This window comes from Ictidomys tridecemlineatus, chromosome 1 (assembly GCF_052094955.1).
Source record: "Ictidomys tridecemlineatus isolate mIctTri1 chromosome 1, mIctTri1.hap1, whole genome shotgun sequence".
Classification (NCBI taxonomy): domain Eukaryota; kingdom Metazoa; phylum Chordata; class Mammalia; order Rodentia; family Sciuridae; genus Ictidomys; species Ictidomys tridecemlineatus.
Window position 1 is genome coordinate 48329503 of NC_135477.1, and position 26835 is coordinate 48356337.

The window sequence follows — 26835 nt, forward strand, 5'->3', positions numbered from 1 at the left end:
GCTATATGGATTTGCAATATTTATACCAACCGTGGTCGCTGGTCTTGTATCCACCACAGATAACCAGAAATGCAAAGACATCAGGAGGAAACCAAGATCATGTCTGAAACCTTCACCACATCACCACATTATCTGTTAATAACATTTTCTCTCTTCCTGTCTCACTCCCAAGCCATCTGTTGGTTGTTGGCAGCATGCAGTGCCCAAGATGAGCCACGCAGAGGATTCCAATAACCCTAAAAGCCTGTTTCTTGTTTCTGTTACCTCTCTTCAGACACTGCGGGAGCTCCACTTTCATCTCTGGCTGCTATAGACCCCTGTCAGCGGGTTCTGCAGGGACAACGAAGAGCCTACACTCTTCATTTCGTCCCTTCTCTCCTATCTCTCTCTCCACAGAGAATGAAGAAGATTCAGAAGTGCTACTTGCTACTTCAGTCGTACAGACACAGGTTTGTTGGTGGTTGGTTTCTTCTGTTCTTTTTTTAAACTACGTAGTTGATAAGTTGGAGGAAACTCTGAGACAAGTTCTATTAAATAGTAGCTATTGTGGTTCCTTGAAATGTGAACCCACTGAAAATGACAGGGACACCCACTGTATCCACGAACACCGCCTCCTAGCCTCTGAAACTGAACTCTGCCACAGACTGGGCAAAGACACTATTCAAAGTGAAGATAGGAGCTGTAACAATAAACATCACACTGGGAGGGTGGCACTGAAATAAAAGAGACTCAAACAGTCTCTCTTCAGACAAAGTTGCAAGGCTTGAATGAGAAGCCGCCACTGCTCAGCAGCCTTAATCAGGGCCAAGAACACTGTTGAGCACATGACTGTCCCTTTATCCAATTATAGCTGAGTAACAGAACCAGTCCCGCTTGGGGCTCTCAGAACTCATTCCTCATGGATCAGACAAGAACTTTACAAAAACTCTACCTGTCATTTTTTCAACATTATCAATCCACTGGTTCTTCATGGTTTCAAAATGTTCACAAGCGGCTTGATTTCCAGGGTTCCTCAGTAAGATGCGAGCAGCTGAGATGACCTGACAATGACAAAACAACTTTTCAACACCAGCAGAGTACCCTCATACTCAAATTACAAATCTGCAATGAAGCCTTCTCCTCTTCACCAAGAGATGGCACCATAAAGCCAAAAACTGACAGGTCTCTTTAGGGTGAACACACTAGGTTTGGCTCCCCAGAGTAGACTCTTTGCAGAGAGGGGGAAAAATGTCAATGGCCGTGTGTGTGTGTGTGTGTGTGTGTGTGTGTGTAATGAAACCCAGGACCTTATGCATGCCAGGTAAGCACTCTACTACAGGCCACAGCCATAGCTCCTATAGTCTGATTTTAAGGAGATAAGAAAATTACAAAGTGCTTTCACATCCATTTCTTACTTAATCCTGACAACAACAACCTGTGCAATATCTCACTTTGCAGATGCAAAAACCAACACTCAGAAAATGTAAGTGGGTTGGGACTGAGGTTGTGGCTCAGAGGTAGAGTGCTCACCTAGCATGTGCGAGGACCTGGGTTCGATCCTCAGCACCACATAAAAATAAATAAAATAAAGATATTGTGTCTGGTTACTACTAAAAAATAAGTATTAAGAAAAAAAATTGTTTAGAAAAGAAAAGAAAATTTAAGTGGGTTGCTCAAGAGGTCCTGACTAGTCAGTGATAGTTTTGGGGATAGAAGGAAATAACATAAGTATCTGGTAAAATATAGGCTATACATGCATATGTTTGCTCCTAAGAGCAATCCATTAGATTTGTTAGTTTCATTTTTATAAAGTGAGAAAACCAAGCTTCAAGGTCTTAGAGGATTCAAGTTTGGTTCTCATTTTTTCCAAAGTTAGTAACTTTTACACAATACCTTTATTTTATTTATTTATTTTTATGTGGTGCTGAGGATTGAACGCAGTGCCTCACACGTGCAAGGCAAATGCTGTACCACTGAGCCACAACCCCAGTCTCTAAAGTTAGTAACTTAAAGCCTAGTTTTCTTTTTCTCTTTTTTAGAAATCTGTTCTATACTCAAAGTTTGTTTTATGTTCCATTTTTATGGAGTTTTTCAAGAAAGTTAGACATATATGTATTTTATGATTTTTTTAATTGGATGAATATAATCTTTCAGGAAGGTCTAATTTGTGGTGGGCATGTAGTTCAGTGGTAGAATACTTGCCTAGCACATGCAAAGCTCTGGGTTTGATCTCCAGCACCACAAATATGGAGAGAAGGAGACAGAATGTATGAATTTAATTTGCTAACATGTGACATAGGCAAAAGCTAAATAACTAATAAGATATGCTCTCTTCCCACAAGTTCCTATGAAATTCAGTATTATAGATTTATAAAGCCTAATATGGTTCCCTGTGTATTTCGAGCCCTTAATAAATATCTGCTGAATAAATGAATGAAAAAAAATAAATTTTCTATAATCTGAATAAAAGTCGCACAAACATCAAGCTAAATCACATTGAACTGATTTTTAAAGAAAATCTATTACCTGTTACGACTTTAATTCCTGTGCAATTTTTTTTCTTTTTTTCTCAATTTTCTTTGCTCCCAAATGTACTAGCTATACTTTGATTATATAATTCATTGTACACCTTGGTTATACAATTAAGTAAAAAAAAGAAAACACACTATGGAAACAACTGGGCTTTTTTTTCTTTTCGTTTTTAATTCCCTCAAAGAGATGTCAGGGAAATATAAAATATAAGCAAACTAACCTCTCAAGATCATCTAAGAATTTTCCTAACTATATATGTGTGTTCATTAGAAGAGCTGCTTTACTAGTTTTTTCTACTTCTATTTTGGGGGAGTGGGCAGGGAAGCACTGGGCTTTAAGCCAAGAGGATTTACCACTGAGCTTTTTACTTCCCCAGCCCTTTTTACTTTTTATTTTGAGACAAGGTCTCACTAAGTTGCCTAGGGTCTCACTAAGTTGCTAAGGCTGGCCTCAAATTTGCAATTCTCCTGCCTCAGCCTTCCCAGTTGCTGGAATTACAGGTATGTTTCACCACACCCAGCTTTATTTTTACTTTCAAAACTAATATATGGCCATTATTTAAAAATTCAAACAATACATAAATGTATAAAGTTAAAAGTCCCATAAAATACTAATTCTAGAAATCACTTAAGTTTCACATTATGAATATTTTTTAATGTGATCATACAGTTGGTATTCACAATTGTATAGAAAGTGTTCTGTAATTAACTTTCTTTACTGAACACTGTATAATGAGTATTGAAATAAAGAGCAAGCAAAACTCAACCTGGGGTGTGAGTTCTCGAGCAGTCTTCACTGATGCCTGAATGCCTTCCACTGTTGATTTATTAGCAGTACCAACAGCAGCCGCCTTCTCTGCTGTAGCTCCAAGCCTTCCTGAATGGTTTTCAAAGTTTGCTGCCCTCTCATCAAATACCTTGAGGAAAATACAAAGACATTAAGAATATTTATTTCATGAAAATCTGTGCTCCAAGTTCTGCTTATTTTAACTAATTAAAATAAAAAGAAGATTTATTTCAATAAAATGGCTCAGGCCACCTAAGAAAAACTCCTTCTTTAAAGCAAATGTAGTACCTTCTCTAATGAAGATGTTAAGAGATGACATCAAACTACTGCTGAAACTATAGTCAAATGCAAAATCTTGACCACAATATACCTCCTCAGAGGTTTAGCTTTAGCCACAAGCATCCTGTATACACACTTACGCACACAAACACACATGCACGCATGCACACGTGCATCCCTAAAGATAAAGACTAAGGCCAGTTTCCAAAAGGTTTATCTTCTAATCTGAAGAAGACATACAAACCTACTCAGCTACTATAGGTAGTTGAAAGCATCACAAGCTTAGGGCTAAAAGTCCTAAACTGAGTTCTAGCTTCCAAAAAAAAGTATGCCTCATATATCCCATTACCATTAATGTTGTAAAAACTCTTCCCTTGACCTTCATAGAAAAAAATGAAACCTGGTGCTCATACTCTGGACCTGACATAGGGTAAGGATAGCTGACTTTTATTAATCCCAAATGCAAAATTATCTACTTCTTTGTTTATTCAGCTCTCAAATTATAAAAAGTTAACTTTTCCTTCAATGTGAATACCATGCAAGGTTATATACCACAAATAGGGCTAGTTAACCTACTTGAAATGACAAGTTCTTCCATCATTTATTTGGATAACATTTTTAGAAGTGACACTTGAAAAAGCAAGGCATACCAAATAGCACTGGGTCAGGCTTACGTTATGCACAGAAGATGTCAGGAACTCCCTACAGAATACATCCTCTTTATTTATCTCCTCCTGAGGGTCTGCCCACCCAGTTCAAACTCAAGGCAGATAATCTCTAAAGGTTTCTTGGCTCAAACAAGTTCCGATCTCATTGCCAATGTTCTGGGATTTATGTGGGTTTTTTTGCGGGGGGCGGGAGGGTTGTTCTTGTTTTTGTTAAATTTTTGAGACAGTCTTGCTAAATTGATCTTGAACTTGACCAGGTTGGCCTTGAACTTGCAATCCTCCTGCCTTAGCTTCCTATTTTGCTGGGACTACAGGCCTATACCACCATACCCAGCCTGTGTCTATCCTCTTGAGTCTCTTTCCTATCCTGGTCTCTTGGTTAGAATTAGTTTTCTAAATTCCTGCCATTTCATGCTCAAAACTTCTGCCTGAAATCTCTGATCTCCTAGTTCCCTTTTCCTGGTCTCAGTCCTTGTTTCTTTTTCTTTCTTTCTTTTTTTATTATTTTATTATTATTATTTTTAGTGTTTTATTTTTTGGTGGTGGTGGTACTGGGTATTGAACCCAAAGCCTTGGACATCCTATGCTAGGCAAGTGCTCTATCACTGAACTGCAGCTGGGAATACAGGCATGAGCCACTACAACTGGCTCAACCCTTGTTTGTGTATACATGATGCTAGTGGCTAAGGCTAAACTTATGAGGAGGTATATTGTGGCCAAGATTTTGCATTTGACTAGATTTTCAGCAGTAGTTTGATGTCATCTCTTAACATCTTCATTAGAGAAGTTGCTATATTTACTTTTGAAAGGAGAAGTTTTTCCTAGCCAGCCTGAGCCATTTTATTGAAATAAATAACTGGTCTTTTGGCATCTCCTCCCAAACCATATATCATGCTCCCTCTGATTTAACTGACTGCTTAGTATAATTTTCTTGGCACTCGACCAAAGTTTACTGACCATCTACTACATAAAAAATTTTGGGATAGGTGCTGAAGATACCAAAGTAAATGAAACAATATCTGCATCTTAAGGAGATCACAGCCTAGTGGGGGAAAAAGAGCCAATAGATACTTGCAATATGGTATTCTATGTGCAAAAATAGAGCTAAACACTGATATTACTGGAGCAAAGGAAAAGGTAATTAACTCTCCAGGAAGTAAAGCATAATAAAGAGGGAAAAGGTAGAAAAAAAAAGAAGGGGTAGACAAACATAGAAAGGGCAGAATATTCAAGAAACTACAAGCAACTATGTATTTCTGGGGCATAAACTGAGAATCAAGGGTTTGTAGGAAATTGACATAGAAAGGATATTAAAAGCCAGATCAGAGAGCTCCGTTTTTATACTATGTTGAAGATAAAAACTGATGCATTTAACCAGGAGAACAGCAGGATCAGATTTGGTTTTGTATTTAATTGGTGGGCTAGTGACAGATTCAAAGAAGACCAGTCAGAGTTATACAGGCATGCAGGAAGTGAGGAATAAGCATCAGAATCAGAGCTGTGACAATACCAATGGAAAACAGAAAGGATTTAAGAAATATTTGTGAGATCAACTTAAGATGCCTGAGTTATTTATTGATATGAGAAGATGGGGAGAAGAAAAGTCCATGGTGACATACAAATTACCAAGGGATAACAGAAGGTCAACATATGCTGAGGAACTAATGAAGCATCTAGCTGGAAAGGATGAGCAAATAGTTGGATCTACTAGTCCAAAAATCAAAGAAGGCTGGAACAAAAGAGTAGAAAATCCTCCTAGCCTGAGGAGACCATGAATTGAACTGCCTAGTAATTGAGGCCAGAGAAAGAAAATAGGGGTCAGTAGCAAATAAGAATAACACAAACCTTCACCTTTGGATTAGTTTGCCTGACCCAAAAATCTCTTCTTTGCTGCCAGTACTATAAAGGCTGAAAAACCAAATACCTGCTTTGCCAGATTCTTTTGCAGCTGAGGTAACCATGCAACAGAGTTCTAAACAAGGAGACATAAGTGAAGGTCTCCTGGAGGATTTCTGGGAAAGCCTTTACTTTCTTTCATTCAGCATTAACTATGTGTCAGGTATTACACTAGGAACTGGAAATAAAGCAATGACAAAATGAAGTCTCTACCCAAGTGGAGCTTTCGTGCTAATTTGAGTGACACAGACAATAAAAATAAACTATATCAAATGTTGATAAATGCTATAGAGAAAAGTAAGATAAGGAGATAAAGAAATCCCTGGGATCGGAGTTGCTATTTTAGGTAGTAATCCAAAAATGATATTTCAATAGAAAACTGAAGAAAGTGAGTGAATAATAAAATCTGTTGGGAAAACAAGTGCAAAGGCCTCAAGATTAGAACATATACAAAAGAAGCTCTGTTCTCATAGAGAGGAATATGCAGGGGGAGAATAATAATACCAACATGAAGTCAGAAAAGTAGACAAGGAACCAGATTCAGTGGTGTGATGAAGCCATTTTTACCAAATATGTAAAATATGCCTATCTCTTCCCAACTTTGCTTTCAATGACTTCATGTTAAAACAGCCATGCTGGGAGTATTTACATCATGAATTCTACAAACATTACAAGTCAGATTTTTTTGTTTTTCGTGTTACTGGAGAGTTGGTTTACCAGCACATCACTGGCCTTACTGTTCACTGTAAGGACTCTGATTTCACTTTGGGACAGGGAGAAACTACTAGAAGGTTTAGAGTAGAATAATGACATCAAATGATTTTAAATGCCTGTCCTGATTTCTGTGTTGAGAACAAAATGTCCTAATAAACAGTTGAAACTGGAGAACCCCAATTCCTTATGTCTTCCTGCCTTGAACATGACACCTGGGGCAGTAAAAGTCATCACATACCCTAAGGAAAAGACCAAGAAAACCATAAGAGATGCCAGTTTTCATGATTTTTAGCTTCTGAATCAAGCAAGGCCAGAGCTACCTACTTCCATGTTTCTTGTGATGTCACTAAACTCTCTGATGGTCAAGTCTTCTACTGTTTGCAATTAAAAACCTTCATAACTAATATACTTCGTGGATTAAAAGATCCCCCTTCTACTCTTCCACCTACAACTTCCCAGCCACTGCTACTTGTGTACCCTGTAACAACATTTTACCTTTACAAAGAGTTGCCCAACAGAAGAAATGGAAGCTCTTAGATACCTACCTCTTCCCTATTGGGTGCATCAGGAGGGGCAGTAGCCGCCACTGCCAATAGCTTGATAGGAGTTGTGGTATCACTGAAAACATCTGACACCTCCTGAGTCATAGCCTCCTGCATCCTGGCTTTCAGATCCTTAAAAAATAAAAATTTATTTTATTTTTTATTGTTTAAAAATGAAAATTTCCAGCAACATCCCCAAAGCATATATGTTAATGTCCTTATTTCACTAAAATATTCATTCTCTGAGTTTAATTCAGTAAATATTTATTAATATCTGTGTACAAAACACTGAGCTAGCACAGGTCAAAATTATGAATCCTATCCTCTAAGAGATTAATTTTAGTGAAACAGATAGGACCCCCTAAGGAATTTTACTTTTTTTATTGGTGGGAGAGGAGGACTTACTGAGGATTAAAATTAAGGGGTGCTTTAACTGAGCTCCATCCTCAGTTCTTTTTTAATTTTTTTTTTATGTATTTAGTTGTAGATGGACATAACACCCTTCCTTATTTATTTATTTATTTACTTACTTACTTACTTATTTAATGTGGTGCTGAGGATGAAACCCAGTGCCTCACACACACCAGGCAAGCGCTCTAAAACTGAACCACAACCCTAGCCCAGTTCTTTTTAATTTTGAGACAGGGTCTCACTAAATTGCTGAGGCTAGTCCCAAACTTGCCGTTCTCTGCCTCAGTCTCCTATAGCTGGGGTTATAGGCATGTGCCACTGCACCTAGCACTTTTGCTTCTTTTCTTGGTGGTCTTCATGAAATGACACTGAAAATCATGGGGTTGAGCCCAAAAAGGTCTTGAGTTCTTGAAGACAGAATTCCTCACTGCTCCCACTGCTGGAGAGGCCTGATGATGACTATGGTAACTATCTGGTAGATGCAATGTTAAATTTCTAAGCAATTTATTATTTTAGGAAGTACTAAACCAAGAATGGGAAATTAAGAAATCTCAAAAACAAAGTATATATGTACAGATTTCTTAACATGAGTCTAAAAAAGAGCATTCTTAGAAGTCACATGCTCTTTTTCATAGTTATTTCACTTAGACCAAGTTAAGTTTTCTCAATTTATACAAAGAAATTCCCATCACCCCATTTTTCAAGGTAGGTGACAAATACTGACTGGTGATACTGGACATGATTTTAGGTGTTATGTAGACAAATTATTTTAATAATTATGTATTTCTTTTTAAAATAGTAGGGGAAAAATACAACCAGCTCATCAAGCATAAGATTTCAGAATTATTACAAGGTTTTTTTTAATTTAAGTTTTAAAAAGAAGTCCATTTTAAGAAAAATGTTAAATAAATAAAAGTACAAGTGAAACATGAACAGAGCAAAATTCATAAAAGAGTTCATTGAGTGAAATTTAGAAAACAACTTAAGTCATTACCACACACTGGTGAGCTTTTTCCTAATAATTAGCTCTAGATTTCCTTATATCTTTGGTCATACTCTTTATTTTCCTAAACTCCAGAAATTTTGTATTTTTAATTATTTTCTCTCCCATCCATCATTTTTTAGTAATGATAAGCATAAAACCACTAATGACATGTGATCCCAAATTCTACCTTTAAGGAGTCTTGGAGCTGTGATGCAAGTGCTCTGGCCTGAGGACTTTCCCCTTCCCCTCTGGCAGCCAGGTCAGCCAGCTGAGCTGTCAACTGGTCCACACGGTCACACTTGGCAAGAAGATCTTGACGATAAGGCCCCATCATGACATTAGCCAGACGATGTCCTTCAGCCACAAGCCCCCGGATAGCAGCCTGACCTGGACCAAGAAGAAAACACTAAAACTCACATAGACCTAGAAAAGGTAACCACAATGGCATTCCAGTTGTTTGTTTTTTAAATAATATTTTGTAGAGTGATCATTTTCAGACAAAAGAAAACATTTTGGAAATACAAAAAAGCATAAGTAAGAACAGATTAATTATGCTTTCTTCCAAAGAGGGGGGTTTGCAGAGGATTGAAGCCAGGCCTTCATATATGCTAAGTACAGGCTGTATGCCACTAAACCACATCACCAGCCCCTATATGTTAACTTTTATTCTTTTTTTTTTCTTTCTTTCCTTTTGTGGTCTTCAAGATCCAACTTGGGGCTTTATACATGCTACATAAGGGCTTTGTCACTGAGCTACACCCCAAGCCCAACTTTTATTCCCTGATTCTTTTCTTTAACCCAAGTGTTTTCCCACTTAACTAAATATCTTTTAAAAACATGATCTAGTAGTAGCAGATGTAGTTCACTGGTAGAGCCTTGCCTAGCATGTGCAAGGCCCTGGGTCTGAATCCCAGCACTGCAAACAGTAACAAACATAATCTAAAAATCTATGTAGCGTTTTATCATATTGACATACTTAGTATTAAACATTCAAACTATTAACAAATATTCTTATTTTGACTCCTTAGAAAAAAATTACTTCTTAGGAAAAATTCCTACAAATTGAATTGCTGAGTCAATAAATATGAACTTTTTAAAAGTTTTTGACATAACACCAAACCTAGAAAGTCTATACTAATTTATTCCTATATCTGTAAGATATGTGTCTGCCCAATTCCTTAGCCCCTTATTGACACTAGACATCACCAATTTAAAAATTTATCTGTTGATTCAACAAATATGGCAAATGGAGTAAATAGATCTTTCAGCTTTAGCAGACTTGCTATCACAAAATAAATTTTTACAAAACCATTCTTAAAATATCCCCAAAGTCAAAATTTTAAGTTAAAAATTTTTCAGGTTGATTGTGTGATGAAAGAGACTTCAAACTAAAATAATGTTAAGTGCCTTTCACTATTTTCAAAAATTATATTTATCTGGATACTTGGCAAGGACTGTGAACACAGAAATACTATAAAATAGAAGTATACATAGAACTGATATTAATTCAAAGTTTCACTTTTGATATGAATATCTCTCCTGTGTGTGTGTGTGCACATGTGCGTGCATGTGCACATGTGCACAAATGCATGTGTCCATTTGGGGGAAAAGAAGGGGAGTTATATTGGGGATTGGGGGCCTCTTATATGTTACACTATATAACACTCTACCACTGAGCACTTTTTTGTTTTGTTTTGTTTGGGTTTTGAGACAGGGTCTCACTAAGTTACTGAGGCTGGCCTTGAATTTGTAATCTTCCTACCTCAGCCTCCCAAGTTGCTGGGATTACAGGTGGGCACCACCATTCCTTGCTGCCATGAGTATTCTTCTATTTGCATATATTAAAATCATTCTTTCTTTAATGCTTCTTTGCTAAATCATAGGGATTATATTGGCTATATTTGAAAATGGAATCACACTGAAAAATGCCTGACTCACCAATGACTGAAAAACCCTTTCAGCACCTTATTACAAATGTTACAAGACCCCTATCAACAACCTGCTTATTTGTGCTAAGATCCTTACCGACTCCCCGGTCATCCACTGTAGGATTATCAATCCATCGCTGTGCTTGCTCAATTTTGCCCTCAAGGTGGACAGCTGCTTTGGCAGGTCTGCTGTTTGCCACAGCCCTGTTGGTTTTGGTCTGCAGGTTCTGAAGGGCCGTGGCCACCTGTTTGGCCAATGCTCGAGCCTCTGGGGAATCTCCTTTCCCCCTACAGAGAAAAGAACAGCCATTCTGTTAAAACAGACTGTTTACATTGAGATGACTTCGTTGCTAATGAAAATGGTAATGAGATGACAAATTGCTAATGATTATTATTAACTTTGGTTGAAAATAGTGGCTTATTTGAATCTTAAATAAGAAATTATTAATTTAAATTCAAAATTTTTGTCCTGGTTAAGGCATTAATTGTGAGTTTGAGTCAATTTAACCCAACCAAGTTCAATCATTTGGTTACCTGAGCTCAATCAAAAACCAGTAGGTTTCCTGCATACTCAGTCTGCCAGTCCTGAAAACACTAGTTACTCGTGGAACTAGAAGTGCTTAGATAGCCATATTTGCTGATGTTGTAGTAGTAGCAGTAGTAATAGTAGTTGAAGTAGTTATAGTAGAGCCAGAAATACTATCTTTTGAGTCCTAATCCTGCAAGGTTACTGTTGCAATCACATTTCTTTTATTATCTTATCCTCGCCACAACTCTATAAGATAAACACCAATATTATTTTTTTTAAAAAAGAGACACAAAGTTAAAAAAACTTGTCCTACTTACTTTGATGGAGTCAGTCAGGGTTCAAACATGGCTCTCTGACTTTAGAGTGCTCACTATTAAAAGTATTATCTGTATTACCTTATGTCATTACTAATAATACCCAATGATTGAACTGAGTGGTTATTTAACTCAAAGACAACTAACCATGGTCAGTAAACCATTGACTCAATTGGTTCTCAAAGCATAGTATAAATAAAAGTCATCTGGAGGGCTGGGAATATTAGCTCATTGGTAGAGTGCTTACCTTGTGTGCACTAAGGCCCTGGGTTCAATCCCCAGCACCCCCAAAAAAAGAGTCATCTGGGATCTAACTTTAAATACAGATAATGACCACCATCAAAAGAGATTCTGATTAAGTATGTCTGGTGATGGAGTCCACATTTTTAAACAACCTCAGATAATCCTTGGTCCATGCTGCAAAAACATCACATGGCCAACCTGTAGTAGGATCTGGAGCTAAAAATTTATTTTAAGTCTGGGCCATGGTAGGTCAAAGCCAGAAAAAGAACCTCCAAATAAATAAAGACAGCACCCAGAGTTTAGCAGACTTAGAAGACACGATAGAGCTTCCAGGATACTAAGAGGTAGAGGGAGGCACTTTTAGTTATCCAAAAAAATCTAATAAGGTATAGCCACAGTTCAAGCTGTTAGATTCTATTAGATACCTTTATATATTTTCAATAATCATCCACTTTTTTACTTGAGCTAGTTTCTTGCAACCAAGGAACCTCAACAGAGTATCAACACAAAAATTAAAAGACAACCACAAAATTATGTCACAATGAGCAATAACTACCTATTAAAACCTATTCCAAAGATTTCAGATTCTTACCAAGAAAATATAAAAGACCCAGAATAGCAAAAACAATTCTAAGCAGGAAGTGTGAATCAGGCGGTATAGCGATACCAGACTTCAAACTATACTACAGAACAATAGTAACAAAAACAGCATGGTACTGGTACCAAAACAGGTGGGTGGACCAATGGTACAGAATAGAGGATACAGTAACCAATCTACAAAACTACAACTATCTTATATTTGATAAAGGGGCTAAAAGCATGCAATGGAGGAAGGATAGCATTTTCAACAAATGGTGCTGGGAAAACTGGAAATCCATTTGCATCAAAATGAAACTGAACCCTTTCTCTCGCCATGCACAAAAGTTAACTCAAAATGGATCAAGGAGCTTGATATCAAATCAGAGACACGGTGTCTGATAGAAGAAAAAGTTGGCTATGATCTACATACTGTGGGGTCGGGCTCCAAATTCCTCAATAGGACACCCATAGCGCAAGAGTTAACAACTAGAATTAACAAATAGGACTTACTCAAACTAAAAAGTTTTTTCTCAGCAAAAGAAACAATAAGAGAGGTAAATAGGGAGCCTACATCCTGGGAACAAATCTTTACTCCTCACACTTCAGATAGAGCCCTAATATCCAGAGTATACAAAGAACTCAAAAAATTAGACAATAAGATAACAAATAACCCAATCAACAAATGGGCCAAGGACCTGAGCAGACACTTCTCAGAGGAGGACATACAATCAATCAATAAGTACATGAAAAAATGCTCACCATCGCTAGCAGTCAGAGAAATGCAAATCAAAACCACCCTAAGATACTGTCTCACTCCAGTAAGATTGGCAGCCATTATGAAGTCAAACAACAACAAGTGCTGGCGAGGATGTGGGGAAAAGGGTACACTTGTTCATTGTTGGTGGGACTGCAAATTGGTGCAGCCAACTTGGAAAGCAGTATGGAGATTTCTTGGAAAGCTGGGAATGGAACCACCATTTGACCCAGCTATTCCCTAAAGATCTAATAAGAGCATGCTACAGGGACACTGCTACATCGATGTTCATAGCAGCACAATTCATGATAGCAAGATTGTGGAACCAACCTAGATGCCCTTCAATAGATGAATGGATAAAAAAAAATGTGGCATTTATACACAATGGAGTACTACTCTGCATTAAGAAATGACAAAATCATAGAATTTGGAGGGAAATGGATGGCATTAGAGCAGAGTATGCTAAGTGAAGCTAGCCAATCCTTAAAAAACAAATGCCAAATGACTTCTTTGATATAAGGGGAGTAACTAAGGACAGAGTAGGGACAAAGAGCATGAGAAGAAGATTAACATTAAATAGGCATGAGAGGTGGGAGGGAAAGGGAGAGAGAGAAGGGAAATTGCATGGAAATGGAAGGTGATCCTCAGGGTTATACAAAATTACATACAAGAGGAAGTGAGGGGTAAGGGAAGAATAATACAAGTGGAAGAAATGTTTTACAGTAGAGGGGGTAGAGAGAAGAGGGGAGGGGAGGGGAGGGGAGGGGGGATAGTAGAGGATAGGATAGAGAGCAGAATACATCAGACACTAGAATGGCAATATGTAAATCAATGGAAGTGTAACTGATGTGATTCAGCAATCTGTATACGGGGTAAAAATGGGAGTTCATAACCCTCTTGAATCAAACTGTGAAATATGATATATCAAGAAATATGTAATGTTTTGAACGACCAACAATAAAAAAAGAAAAAAAAGAATTTGATTAATTTTATATATCAAGGGCTGGATATATAGCTCAATAATAGAGTGCTCACTATTAAAAGTACTATCTGCCTAGCATGTGTGAGGCCTTGAATTCAATTCCCAGCAACAAAAACCCAACATTTTTTACATATCCTACTACTCAGGCATAGAAAAGTAACCTTAAGTCTAATCTCACCTGTAAAAATATTAACCCATCTGCTTAAAAGATACTTTTTAAGAGTTCCTTTATAATTTTAAGATTTTATAGCCTTCCCCATGACAAAACTAGACAAAGAAGTTATTTGCCATGTTCTGATCATGGCTACTCCTATGCCTGGAGGTTATGTATATGTATGTTATAATAAGTGTCATAATGGCACAAGTGACCACACATGAAGATCTACTGTTACCACTCTACCATTAATTATCTCTTCATCACTCAGAAACATTAATTAGTGCCTACTATGAATATAGACTTGTATTAGCTCCCAAAATACAGTTTCTCCATTTGAGTATTTTAAAATCTAATAAATTATAAACAGTGGGCACAGTGGGCACAGTGATATGCACCTATAATTCCAGTGACTCAGACTGGGAAGTGGGGCTGAGGCAGGAAGATAGCAAGATTGACGCCATAGTGAGACTTCTAATTTAGCAAGACTCAATATCAACTTAAAAACTAAAAAGGACTGGGCTGGGGCTATAGCTCAGTGGCAGAGAACTTGCTTGCCACGCGTGAGGCACTGGGTTCAATCCTCAGTACCATATAAAAATAAACAAATAAAATAAAAGCATTGTGTCCATCTACAACTACAAAAAAATTAAATAATATAAAAAGGACTAAAGATAGAGAACACCCCCGGGGTTCAATCTCCAGTACAATAAATAAATAAATAAATAACATATTATTTTAAAGAATTAACATTGAACAAAAGACCTTTGTGAACATTATATTTTAAAATTGGTAAATTACCATTTTTCCTGACACACAATCAAGATTTGGGGCATAAGACAATGGTGTTCAAATGACTGACCTTGATATATAATCAAATTTGAGCTATTATTCAAGTTGGTCTCTGTCAACACAACCTCCTGCCTAAAGTATGTCTACAAACTTATTTTGTAGCTCTAGGCAGGAGTTTGTTTTCTTAGCCAACACTATCCTTTCGGTCAACATAAAACTTCAAAGAACTCTAAAGTATCTCTCACTAGGGAAAAAAATTAGGCATTGTCTCATGGAAGGACAGAAAATGAAACATGCAGGTTAAATGAAAAGCAAAATATCCTCAGAGACTAGGGATGGAGGACTTAGATAGAATAGAATTATTCTATGGCATTATACCCTTCATTAGCATGTGTTGCAAACAGGAACATATTTATCAGAACAAAGGAATGCCTCTTTTCCATATAATCAAAGTAAGTACACGAAAGCCTTTAAGAAAGGGATCTATGATAAGACTGGTGTTAAAGGAACAATCACCCAGAAAAAGATCTTTAATAATTGCTACCTAAGAAATAACACTGTGAAGAAAGGAAGAAAGTACTTTCTTATGACTCTCCCCTTCTCCACATACACACATAAACACATGGGGGTTTTATTCATAGCTAGCTACAAAAATTATTTTCCTCATATATCTGAGAAACAGACATGTCATAAACATGATGTAGCAGGAATATCCTAGCTTAGAAATTAGAAAAACTTAACTTTAAAAAGGAGTTCTTGGGCTGGGGTTGTGGCTCAGTGGTAGAGCACTTGCCTAGCAAATTGAACTGGATTCGATTCTCAGCACCACATTAATAAATATTTTTTTAAGGAGTTCTTAGCACACTAAAAGTATTACTTTAAAAATTTTGTGATCAGTAATAAATTAATAAGCCTCACGTCACAGATACAATAAAGGTAATATCTGATCTGGCCAATACTACAGTGGAGGAGTATCATACATGCATTTAACCTATGGGGATTCAACTTACATGTTCATAGGGGAAAAGGAATAGGAAAGAGAGAAAGATATTAAAGGACAATTAAAAGGATTGAATACATACTGCCTTCGTAAATCTGCTAATTTAGAAGTCAGAGCAGATATTTCTCCAAGGGAACGAAGAATGTCATCTCTCTCTTTAGGATCATCACACAATTCTGCTATTTTCCGAGCTTCAGCCAAAGCCCCTCGGATCTGTTCTTCTCCTTCAGGTCCACCATTTGGATCTGCAAGCCAATTCTACAGACAGAAAGAGAGAATACTGCAGTCTACTCATGAACCACATTTAATTAACCTTAACAAAACCATCAGAAAAATAAAATCTAAATCCCACAGCACACCAGTAATTGTTTTCTAGAGTGATAATTATTATTGTTTTATAGAGGTGTTTGGCTTCATTGTAAGATTGAATCAATCTCTCATCTTTTTTTTTTTTTTTCCTTTGGGAGCTGGAACTCAAACCCAAGGCCTTTTGCATGCTAAGTATGTGCTTTACCTCTGAGCTATATCCCCAACTCCTCCTTCATCTTTTTAAAAACAACTTTGTTCCTATCTATTAGCATAAAATATCTTCATAAACCTTTATCTCATCCTTAATCAGAAACATTTAAGTTTATCAAACATTTGTTTGTGACATACTTGAAAATGATTTTATATAAGAGTAGATCTAGCATGTGTAAAGTACTGGGTTCAATTCTCAGCACAACATATAAATAAACAAACAAACAAACAAATAAATAAATAAATAAAAATAAAGGTGCATTGATAACTTAAAAATGAGTAGAATCAGAAAACTTTGACTCTTTACACTTCTATGATGAAATACAGTTGAGAATTCTGAGAAAAGGAACAGTTTCAATGTACTATAATCTATAACAGGAATTAGGATTCTCTTGGAAGTCAGAGTGCTCACTTTTAACTAGTAAAAATATTCAAAATGAAGATCTTCATTTCAAACTATAGATAAATAGTAGTGTAAACTGTGATGGTAGGGGATGTGTTAACACTGGTAACTGCTGGGAACAAGTCAGTCAGTCATCACTTAGGAACACCCATTATCTACTCACACTAAATGATGAGAGGCGTAGAGAGAAAGAAAAGGAAGAAGGGGAAAGGAAGAGCTTGGGGATATTTGTGGAATGCTTCTCTTTCTCTTTTACTTCCCACCCCTCCTGAAAATCATTACATTTACCTGAGCAGCATCAATCTTCTTTGCTATGCTCTGCTTTGAGTTTGTCATGGCTTCCAACTTTCGAGCTGCATTCTCCACCTTTGCTGTGAGCACATCTAGACCTTGAGATACCTGCTGGGCTTTCTGCATGGCCACTGGTGAAGCTCCTTGACCTCTATTCAGACAAAGATACTGTCATTGCACCTTCTCAAATACTTAATAACAAAATATTCCTTAACACCACAGTACATGCCATTTTTGTTAGCATGCTTGTCTTTTTTCATTTTCCCCAGTAATGTAGGATAACACAAAGAAAACAGAGCTAAACAAAGATACCCAAACCATCTTTCTCTTTTGCTTTTAAAAATACACATGAGCTTTATGGAACTGCATAACCACTTTGAAGTCAGGCCAGCAAATTTTGATAATCATTATTCGCCTCTAGGTAGTGATTATATAACCAAATCTAAACTTCAGTGGGAAAATGTACTGGGGATCTCATTGCTATGGAGGACTTTGTTACCATAGTAATGTGTGCTTTAGAAATAAGTAGCCATTGAATTGTCTTATTTATGGGCAAGAATACACTGAGAAGGCAATACATACAGAGTAATTGAAAACGCATCACAATGACAAATTTAATCTGTTTGAATCCTAATTTTTGGTGCCTCAGGGACTTTATGATGTTTAACCTCCTTTGGCTTCAGGTTTTTTTCTTATAAAATAAAACTAATGTAAAATGAAAGAAAGCAATAATACAGTACTTGCCCTGCTTACTTAACAGAGTATCAAGCATCAAGATAATATACTTGAAAACACTTTGACAACAAAGCAATATAAATATCACAATATACTATTATGACTGAATTATCATTTGTGTAACAAACCTAATGACCTAATGATGATCTTAATTACCTTAATCCATTTGTAGACAAAACTAGTTAGAACTGAGCAGGGAAGTACATAGTGACAAGAAGTATATCATTTTTCTATAAAGTTCCTAAAGAACCATTTTCACTATTTTCCTCTCTCAGAAATGGAATGGTATTACTACAGAAAATAATGTGTTTGCAGAAACTTGTTCTCCTTTGTACATGTCTTTCTTTCTTTCTTCTTTCTTTCTTTTTTTTTTTTTTTTTTTTTTTTTGCGGGTTCAATCCCTAGTACCACAATCTAAGCACTCTACCACTGAGCTACACATCCCCAGCCCTGAAACTTATTTTCCTTAACAGACTTTCCCAGTCATAAAGGAAGATTTGCCATCTTTTTACAAGTTCAGATTTTTTTTAATTAACCCAGTTTGGTTAGCTCAGTCATAGGAATGGCAACTTTATCATTCAGTAGAATGGCATGGTTCATCCTAATCTGAGCTTCTAACTTTAGAATGAACTCTAAAACATCTTTGCTTCCCTTAATAATAATATGCACCTATCATTGAATTATCTACCCTCTTTAAAAAAAATACATCTGTTTTTCATCTATACCAATACTTGAAGTAATAAACTCCATAAATTCATTGCCAGGTATATAAAAGGTATACACACACACTCTCTCTCTCCATTTCCGTGTACTTGAAGACTTCCTTTACCTTCCAGAAGAATGAAGACTTAGGAAACATAATATTTATGATTTAATTTGCTATTTCCCCCTTCAAATTTAGTAATTCATGATGAGGAATCTTTGGCATGTGAATACAACTGCAAAAAAAGTAAAAATAAGTATAGGCTACATTAAAAATAAAAAGTTTGCCAAGTGTGGTGGCTCACACTTGTAATTTCACTGACTTGGGAGGCTGAGACAGAAGGATTCCAAATTTGAGGACGGCCTCAGCAATTTAGCAAGGTTCTAAGCAACTTAGCAAGACTCTGTCACAAAATAAAAATGAAAAAGTCTGGGGATGTGGCTCCATGGTTAAAATGCCCCTGGATTCCAGTGCCAAAAAAAAAAAAGTTAATTAAGGAAGACATTCGAGGCCAGCCTCAGCAACTTAGCTAGACCCTCAGCAACTTAGCAAGGTCCTATTTCAAATTAAAAAATTAAAAAGTGCTGAGAATATAGCTCATGGAAAAGCACTCTTGCTCCTGGTTTAAAAAAAAACTCATTAAGTCCCATGAGGATAAAATTATATTCTTACAATCTAGAAACTCTTCATGACCAGAAGAATATCAATGGAGGGAAAAAAAAGGTCACTGTGTTTCAGTCATTAAAATGATAAATAGTTGAGTAGTTATGCTTAAGAAAGAACAACAGAAAGATAGCTTTCCAATCTTTCCTCGTGAAAGGATATTGTAGGCTCCACTGTGAAACAGGCCCAAAGCCTCTCATCACTGTTCTAGCCTTTTTGCTTTAAAGACTAATAGTTGATCTCATACAATTACCTCATTCTCTTGCTCATATTCATCTCTCTAAACACATACAATTGTGTATTTGAGAATTCCAAGTGAAAACTGTCTACCACACTGTGAAAAGGCTGTAAACAAAAGAGCCAGAAATGAGAAATTAAAAGAGCCAAGAATCTTGTCAAATTGCATTGGCATTTCTCTGAATGGGAACAAAACTTCTTTTTGTCCCTTCAGCAAAGTTAGTGCCATGCTCATGACAAGAGAGACTGCTTCTCAGCAGGAGAAAGGCTCCCTGAACTCAATGAGATCACATTTATTTAAGCTGTTTCTTCTCCTTGTCAAGATAGGGACACAATCTGAAGGTCCCAAGCTTCCAGGACGATGGTCAATCCACGAATCCCTGGAAACCATAGGAAACATTGAATGGGAATGTTCATTGGCATCTTTTTAGGTAGGGATAAATGCTTTCATGAGATTATAAAAAGTGAACTTGGTCCAAAAAAGATTAAGAACTACTCCTTTAAGGGACTGGGGTTGTGGCTCACCTAGCACGTGCGAGGCCCTGGGTTTAATCCTCAGCACTACATAAAAATAATAAAAATAATAAAGATATTGTTGTGTCCAACTAAAAAATAAATAAATATTTTTAAAAAAGAATCACTCCTTTTTAGATGTGTATTCTTCAGGGTGACTACTTTGAAATCAATTATAATGGAGCCCCTTTGTATGTGAATGATCTTAAGAGGTTTCACAACACTCTCAATGCAAAATTAATTTTCATGTACATTAGTGTCTTGGAACACTTCTACTTTCTAAAAGCCCATAGCATAAAATTCCATAAAAATGAGGAACTTTTTGAACTTCAGTAATTACGTGGAAGAATTCCAAATAAATCTATATCATACTGATTTGTCTCAACAATAAATTATACATTTATTTGAGTTATGAGGGGGAAAGTTCCAAAAGTCAAGACTTACTGAGGGAAAAAGGTAGTTAAAAGAATTAAAAACCAAAAACTAGTGCGGAAATACAAACTCATAAAGAACCCAGAAATAGCTGGGCATGGTGACACACGCACAACAGTAATCCTAGGGATTTGGGAGGCTCTGGCAGGAGGATTGCAAGCGTGAGACCAGCCTCAACTTAGCAAGGCCCTAAGCAGTTCAGCAAGATCCTGTCTCAAAATGAAAAATAAAATGGGGGACTAGGGTTGTGGATTAGTAGTAGAGTGCTTGCCTAGCATGTGTGAGGCACTGGGTTTGATCCTCAGCACTACATAAAAGTAAGTAAATAAAATAGTTATTGTGTCCATTTATAACTAAAAATTTAAAAATTTTTAAAAATAAATAAATAAACAAATAGGGCTGGGGATGTAGCTCAGTGGTAAAGCACTCCTGGGTTCAATTCCTAGAACCCACTCTGCCAAAAAGAAAAAAAGAGCCCAGAAATTACCAGCTTAAAGGATGATCTATTTGATTTCTAAAATGATGTGAAATAATTTCAATGTTTTCACTCTTTATATTTCTTTCTACCCATCTTTCTTAATATATACCTAAACAAGCCAGACTTCAACAATGCCCCTTATTTTTCAAAAATCTATGGCTACAAACTAAAAATCCAATTTCTATTTCTATTTCAATTATAGAATAAGTTACAACTTTATTAGGTATACACTTGCATATATTAAAAGTTTAGAAAAAGGAAAGTTCACCTCAATTTCAGAAAAACTAATATAATGAAATACCTGTTTTACCTATTAGCCAAAGATAACTCAGTAAAACTGGCATAGACTTGCTTTCTGTGTGAATTACTTACTACAAGTCTGTTAAGAGCAGAAAAACTTTACCTAGCTCGGAGGTCAGCCACTTGATCAGTCATCTGCCCTAGCATTTTGCAGGTTCCCAGGATCTCCCTGCGTTCCTTGCCTGCACAAAGTTCACCAACTTTTCCAGCTTCATCTAAGATCTGCCTGATGGCCTGTTCACCAGCATCCCCTAAAATAAAAAGATAGTTAATACCTGCATTGTAGACCCATTAAACATTTAGAGAGGATACTTTACACATCATTTCATTCCTGAAGGAATAGATGATTTTAAATGACAAGTGAACAGAAGACAATCCATCTGATAGCTAATAGCCAAGTGATGCCCTCACAGCTGAGGTTTCAACCACAGATACTGCTAAAATAGATACTTGGAACCATATCCATTTGGAGATACTAAGCAGCTTGTGGTAATAATGTGGATGATGAAAATAGGCCGTCCTAATTTAATAGTACTTAGCACCTCCAAACTCCATTAAGCTTTTCGCTCATTCAAATGTTAATCTAAAACTGAATAAATATTAAATTAGAGAGTACTCAAAGCCAAACTCAATACATATTTGGATCTTATCTTTATATAGTCAACTTCACTTTCCAATTTTTATTGACATTATTATTTAATCTACTTAATTAAGTACTCTGTTGGCATAAATGGAAGTTTACCCAATGGAATTAGCAGAGAAGAGCTTTTATTCAAAATAATTACCTTTCCAATTTGGGGAATGGGTGAAAAAATAATTTTGCAAAGAATGCCCAGTTTTGCTTTGTTTATTCCTCCACAGTAAGAGGTGATATGGCTTATGCCCTTCATTCTTTTAAGGTCCAATAACACTTCCACTCGTTAAAACTATCAGAAGATGAGCTATGTTCCAAATGTTATAGTAGTAATCTCAGGATTGCAAAATTCTGAAGGATTTATTCTATTCTTTTATTTGCTTCAATTTTAGATTTTTATTCTATGTATCAGAAAAGCAAAACTAAAGGGTTACCTGGGGAGGCACTGGGGTCACGGAGCCAACCTTTGGCCTGATTCAGTTTGGAGTCTATGGAGGCCAATGCTCTCTTCATGGCTTCAGTGTCCTTTTGAAGAGAAATCCCACAATTATTTTCTTTGCAATCACTGAGGTACCATAAAACAAAGGAGTAGTTACAGCACTAACATACAAAAGCTAAGGTAGTCCTACAATGGTCTTAATAATCTCATCACAACACAATTCTTATTGCTATCAAAATGCAGCATCTTGCATGCAAATCTTCAGTTAATTCTATTCTGTTTCCTTGTGTCTATTGCTAAAACTGTGAAAACTGGTAAAATTGCTCAAGCCAAAAGATGTTTAATGTCTTCAACAGAAAAAAGCTCTGTTGTCACATGCCTCATTATCAGCCTTTCTACTAGTCAACATTCATCTACTGCAGCCTTGCCAGAGCCCTCCCCGCTTCAGGGAAGCCTCATTAGTATGTGGTGCCACAAATCACAATTCTTTTACATCTTGTTTTGAAATATACGCCCAAACTGGATGATGTTTCACTTTAATTAATCTGAAAAACTTGGAATTACTGGTTGGAAAAAGATATTTAAAAAGTTAATGTAGCAGTTTTATTTTAATTCTCAAAAAAAAAACATTTAAAGTTATACAAGAAAAAAAATTTTTGCAGCTCTTCCTTACTACATCTCATCCTTAGTTTCTTTATAATCCCTAATCTGGAAAAAGAGGCAACATATAATAAATGGGTCTTGATTGTTTACAAACAGGATTCATGATGATAAGCATAAAATCTCCCAGGATACAGCTGAGAGACAACATATTAATTCCTCTAAAAATGTGAGTATTCATAAAATTTGTTTGAACAGAGAAAAATGCAGAGAACAGCACAACAAATACCCATGTACACATTCTCAGAATTGATAGGCTGACCACCTCTTCAGGATGTATTTAACATCTCAAAAGAAAGTCTATCTCATTCTTGCTCCAAGGAATTGACTCCTATGGAGTCAATCCATCAAAGCACAGAGTTAACCTCTAAAATTCTAGCCAATGTCCTATTATCCTAACTTTCCTCTATTTCCAATCCTAAAGAACTGAGGTTCTTAGTAGTGTTATACCACCAATTTTCCACAAGGGGGCACGAGGAGCATTCCCACTTTCAATGTAAAGGAGACCAGCCCTAGCACAAATAAAAAGCACTGGCTGCATTCATAATCAGGCTTAAAGTTAGCAGCCTGACCCCAGGTTTTTCAAAGTCCCTATTCAAATGATGGGGCTCCCAATGTTAGGATTCCCTCCTTCCCCATCTAAACAGATAGACTGTTCTGTTCTAACCTTATTTCTCAGCCACAGCACCAAAAAAGAGGTTAACTAAATTACTAAAAAAAGGACATAAAATATTTTTATTATCAAGTTACATGGGATTATGGTAGCTATCCATAAAATGTAGCATTGTGAGATTTGAAAATCCATTTGTAACTAGTACAAATAGACAAGTTGTATTTCTGAGTGCTTTGATTTTAAGTGGTTTAAATATCTGTTCTTCTCTTTCACCTTGTTTTATATTAATTTGTACAGCAAACCTTGCCTCCAAAAGTAATGCAACACTTAATTCCAAATTAGTAAGACCCAAAACAATATCTTCTTAAAAGAAAATCTCAGGTAACTCCTAACCTCAGGGAGACAGATAGCCTTCAGGGTTTAACACAAGTTATTAGGTATAATACACAAATTATTTAGGTACAGATTAAAACACAAACACACACGTACACAATCTCTTACTTAGAAAGTATGTGAACACTCTGGAGAGGAGAAATTGTGTCAATGTAAAAATATTTAATTTAAAACCTGTTAATAGCATTTCCTTAACACATTTTCATTTTCAGTGAGAAAACCAATAGATACCAAGTATTACATTTCAAAACCTAAATTCAAAAGGGAGGGAAAGCCCTCCATGTTAGATGTTGTTTTTGCCACTTCCCCCTCAATTATTTCAATGAATCTCAAATATAATTTGATTTTACAAATTAAGAAACAGGGAATCACTCGGGTTTGTTGGGCTTTGTCTTGTTTTGCTATAGTCCTGGGAATCAAAGCCAAAGCCTTAAGCATGCTAGGCAAGCACTCTACCACTAAGCTACAGCCCCAATCCTTGTTTTATTTTGCAACAAGGTGTCACTAAGTTGCCCGGGCCAGCCTTGAACCCACCATCCTCTTGCCTTATCCTCCCAAGCAGCAGGGATTACAGATGTATCCCACCATACCCAGCCATCTCTGGCTTGTTCACTCCAGATTTCATTCTTTTATTTCAGATAAAACTTGAGAATTTTTTTCTTTTACCAAAGAGAGTTGCCAATGATGTCATTAAGCTTCTACAACAGTCGAAAATCTCTTTTTTCAACTTTGGCTTTTATTGATACTGACCAGAAAATAAAATGTAGACATCAAATTCATAATCTTCACTAACATAAATAGCTGCTTTTATCCTCCAATGCTCCAAAATGATTTGAAACACAATGGAAAAATAAGCTTTGCTCTATTCAGCATCCTCAAAAATCATTTCTTTTTTCTCCCCAATAAAGCTCAAAAGGCTTCTATATACTACCAAAAAAAAAAAAAAGAATATGATTCTCAGGTATTGAGTAATTTACTCCTGAATAGTAGATCTGACACCACCAAGAAGTTAAAATTAAGAGATACTCTTTTTCCCTAAATAAAAACAAGGGAAATTTTGAAATTAAGCCACATTTTACAACTGGGAATTTCAACTAGTTAGCAGGTTTTTCTTTGCTCTTGTTTTTGTTTTCCTTCTGTGCTGGGGATTAAACATCCCAAGCCTTTTTTTATTTTTTACTTTTGAGACAGGGTCTCAGTAAATTGATGAGAGTCTTGATAAATTGCCCTTGAATTTACAATCTTCTTGCCTCAATCTCCTCAGTAGCCTCTGCACCTGACAGTTACCAGTTTTTAATAATGAAGTTTAGACCATTTTGGAGGTTTAAAACTTATCATTGAAAAGGCCACATTAAATTCTTTCTGGAAGGTTATAAACAATAATTTAAACACAATGCAGTGCAATGTCGCATCTATTAAAAACAAGAGTGTTTATGGGAACAAATATTTTGGTCTCCTAAGAATCTCATATTTTTTTTGCAGGACAGATGAAACTGATAAAATTCTGTCATAAGAAATATAAGTATACTAACTTTAGGATATAATATAAATAAATTCACCAAACACTAAGCATTAGAACTCAATTTGAAGATATATTTATAAAAGATAAAAATAATTATAATCTTGTGGTCAACCATAATATGTGCCCCGTGCACTTTGTTAAACTCTGTCACATAAGTCTAAGTACCCAGAGTACAATCTGAGTATGAAATAGAAGGAAAAAAATACAACAATCTTTTGAGAATTCTTCTCTATAAAAATTCAAATTTAGGAAAAAAGTCTCCACCAATCTTCTATCTGCTTTTTATTTGTTTGTTTTGTTTGTTGTTTTTTCAAAGAGTGAGAGTAAAAAAAGACCAGATCTAGTCATGCAGCTTTGGGACAGCTGGCAGGTAGTATTCTGCTCTCCTCTATAACCCCTTTTATTATAAAAATCTTATCAGATCAAGTTTTAAATGAAAAAATGCAGCCTTAGCACTGTCCCCCACAAACCAAAAGATGGAAGGTCATCCTAAGAGAATACTGATTTACATGATTTTCCAGGAACTGAAACACTCCTAAAATTCAATATATGTTTAGGCCTCAAAAATACCTGTGAATAATACTGAGATCCTCTATACAGGATCAAGAAGAGCTATCATTAGGAAAGTCATGTCCTGCAATCCCAAGAATTTAAAATTGGAAATTTTAAATATGGGGAATAAGGACCTCTCTATATCACTCCCCAAGCTGCTTTTCCCTTCTTCCACTAACACCTCCCTTCCCACCACATTCCATTTCTGATAACATTTTCACTATCATAACTTATCTAGTCCTGAGACTTCAGACAAGTTATCTTCTCTGGACCTCGGTTTCTCATTTCTCATCTCTACGAATACCTTCCCAGCTCTAAAGATCTAGGCCACCTATGAGCACACAACCAGATGAATCAGCTAGCTGAAGATAACAGATCAGAAAGGAAACATAAACTCCTTTGACATTTTGGGGGATTTTCTCCTTATTGGGGGAGGGGAAAGAATAACACATCATAAATACCTGAATTAACTATTTATCCTGAACAGAAAAATCTTTCATTCTATTAGCTGCTAAAACAAAACACTAAAACACTCTTTAAAAGTTCATATACAACCTCTTTTTAAAAATAATCAAATAGGGGCAGGGGCTGTAACTCAGTGGTACAGCATTTGCCTAGCATATGTGAGGCACTGCGTTCAATCCTCAGTACCACATAAAAATAAATAAAATAAAGGCATTT

The 26835-nt window shown here is 36.2% G+C and overlaps 1 protein-coding gene across 2 annotated transcripts in view; it reads right to left on the bottom strand.

Annotated features, from left to right (window-relative positions):
• The window catches only part of Vcl (vinculin), a 110283-nt gene that overhangs the window by 14554 nt on the left and 68894 nt on the right, over nt 1-26835 (bottom strand). For both annotated transcript variants that reach the window (XM_005325893.5, XM_005325894.5), the window contains exons 7-15: nt 22410-22500; nt 21445-21592; nt 17278-17431; nt 16150-16325; nt 10818-11008; nt 8980-9179; nt 7400-7528; nt 3278-3427; nt 932-1040 (exon numbers count right to left, since the gene is read on the bottom strand). In XM_005325893.5, the coding sequence (XP_005325950.1) occupies nt 932-1040; nt 3278-3427; nt 7400-7528; nt 8980-9179; nt 10818-11008; nt 16150-16325; nt 17278-17431; nt 21445-21592; nt 22410-22500 (1348 nt within the window). The remainder of the gene's footprint in view (nt 1-931; nt 1041-3277; nt 3428-7399; nt 7529-8979; nt 9180-10817; nt 11009-16149; nt 16326-17277; nt 17432-21444; nt 21593-22409; nt 22501-26835) is intronic.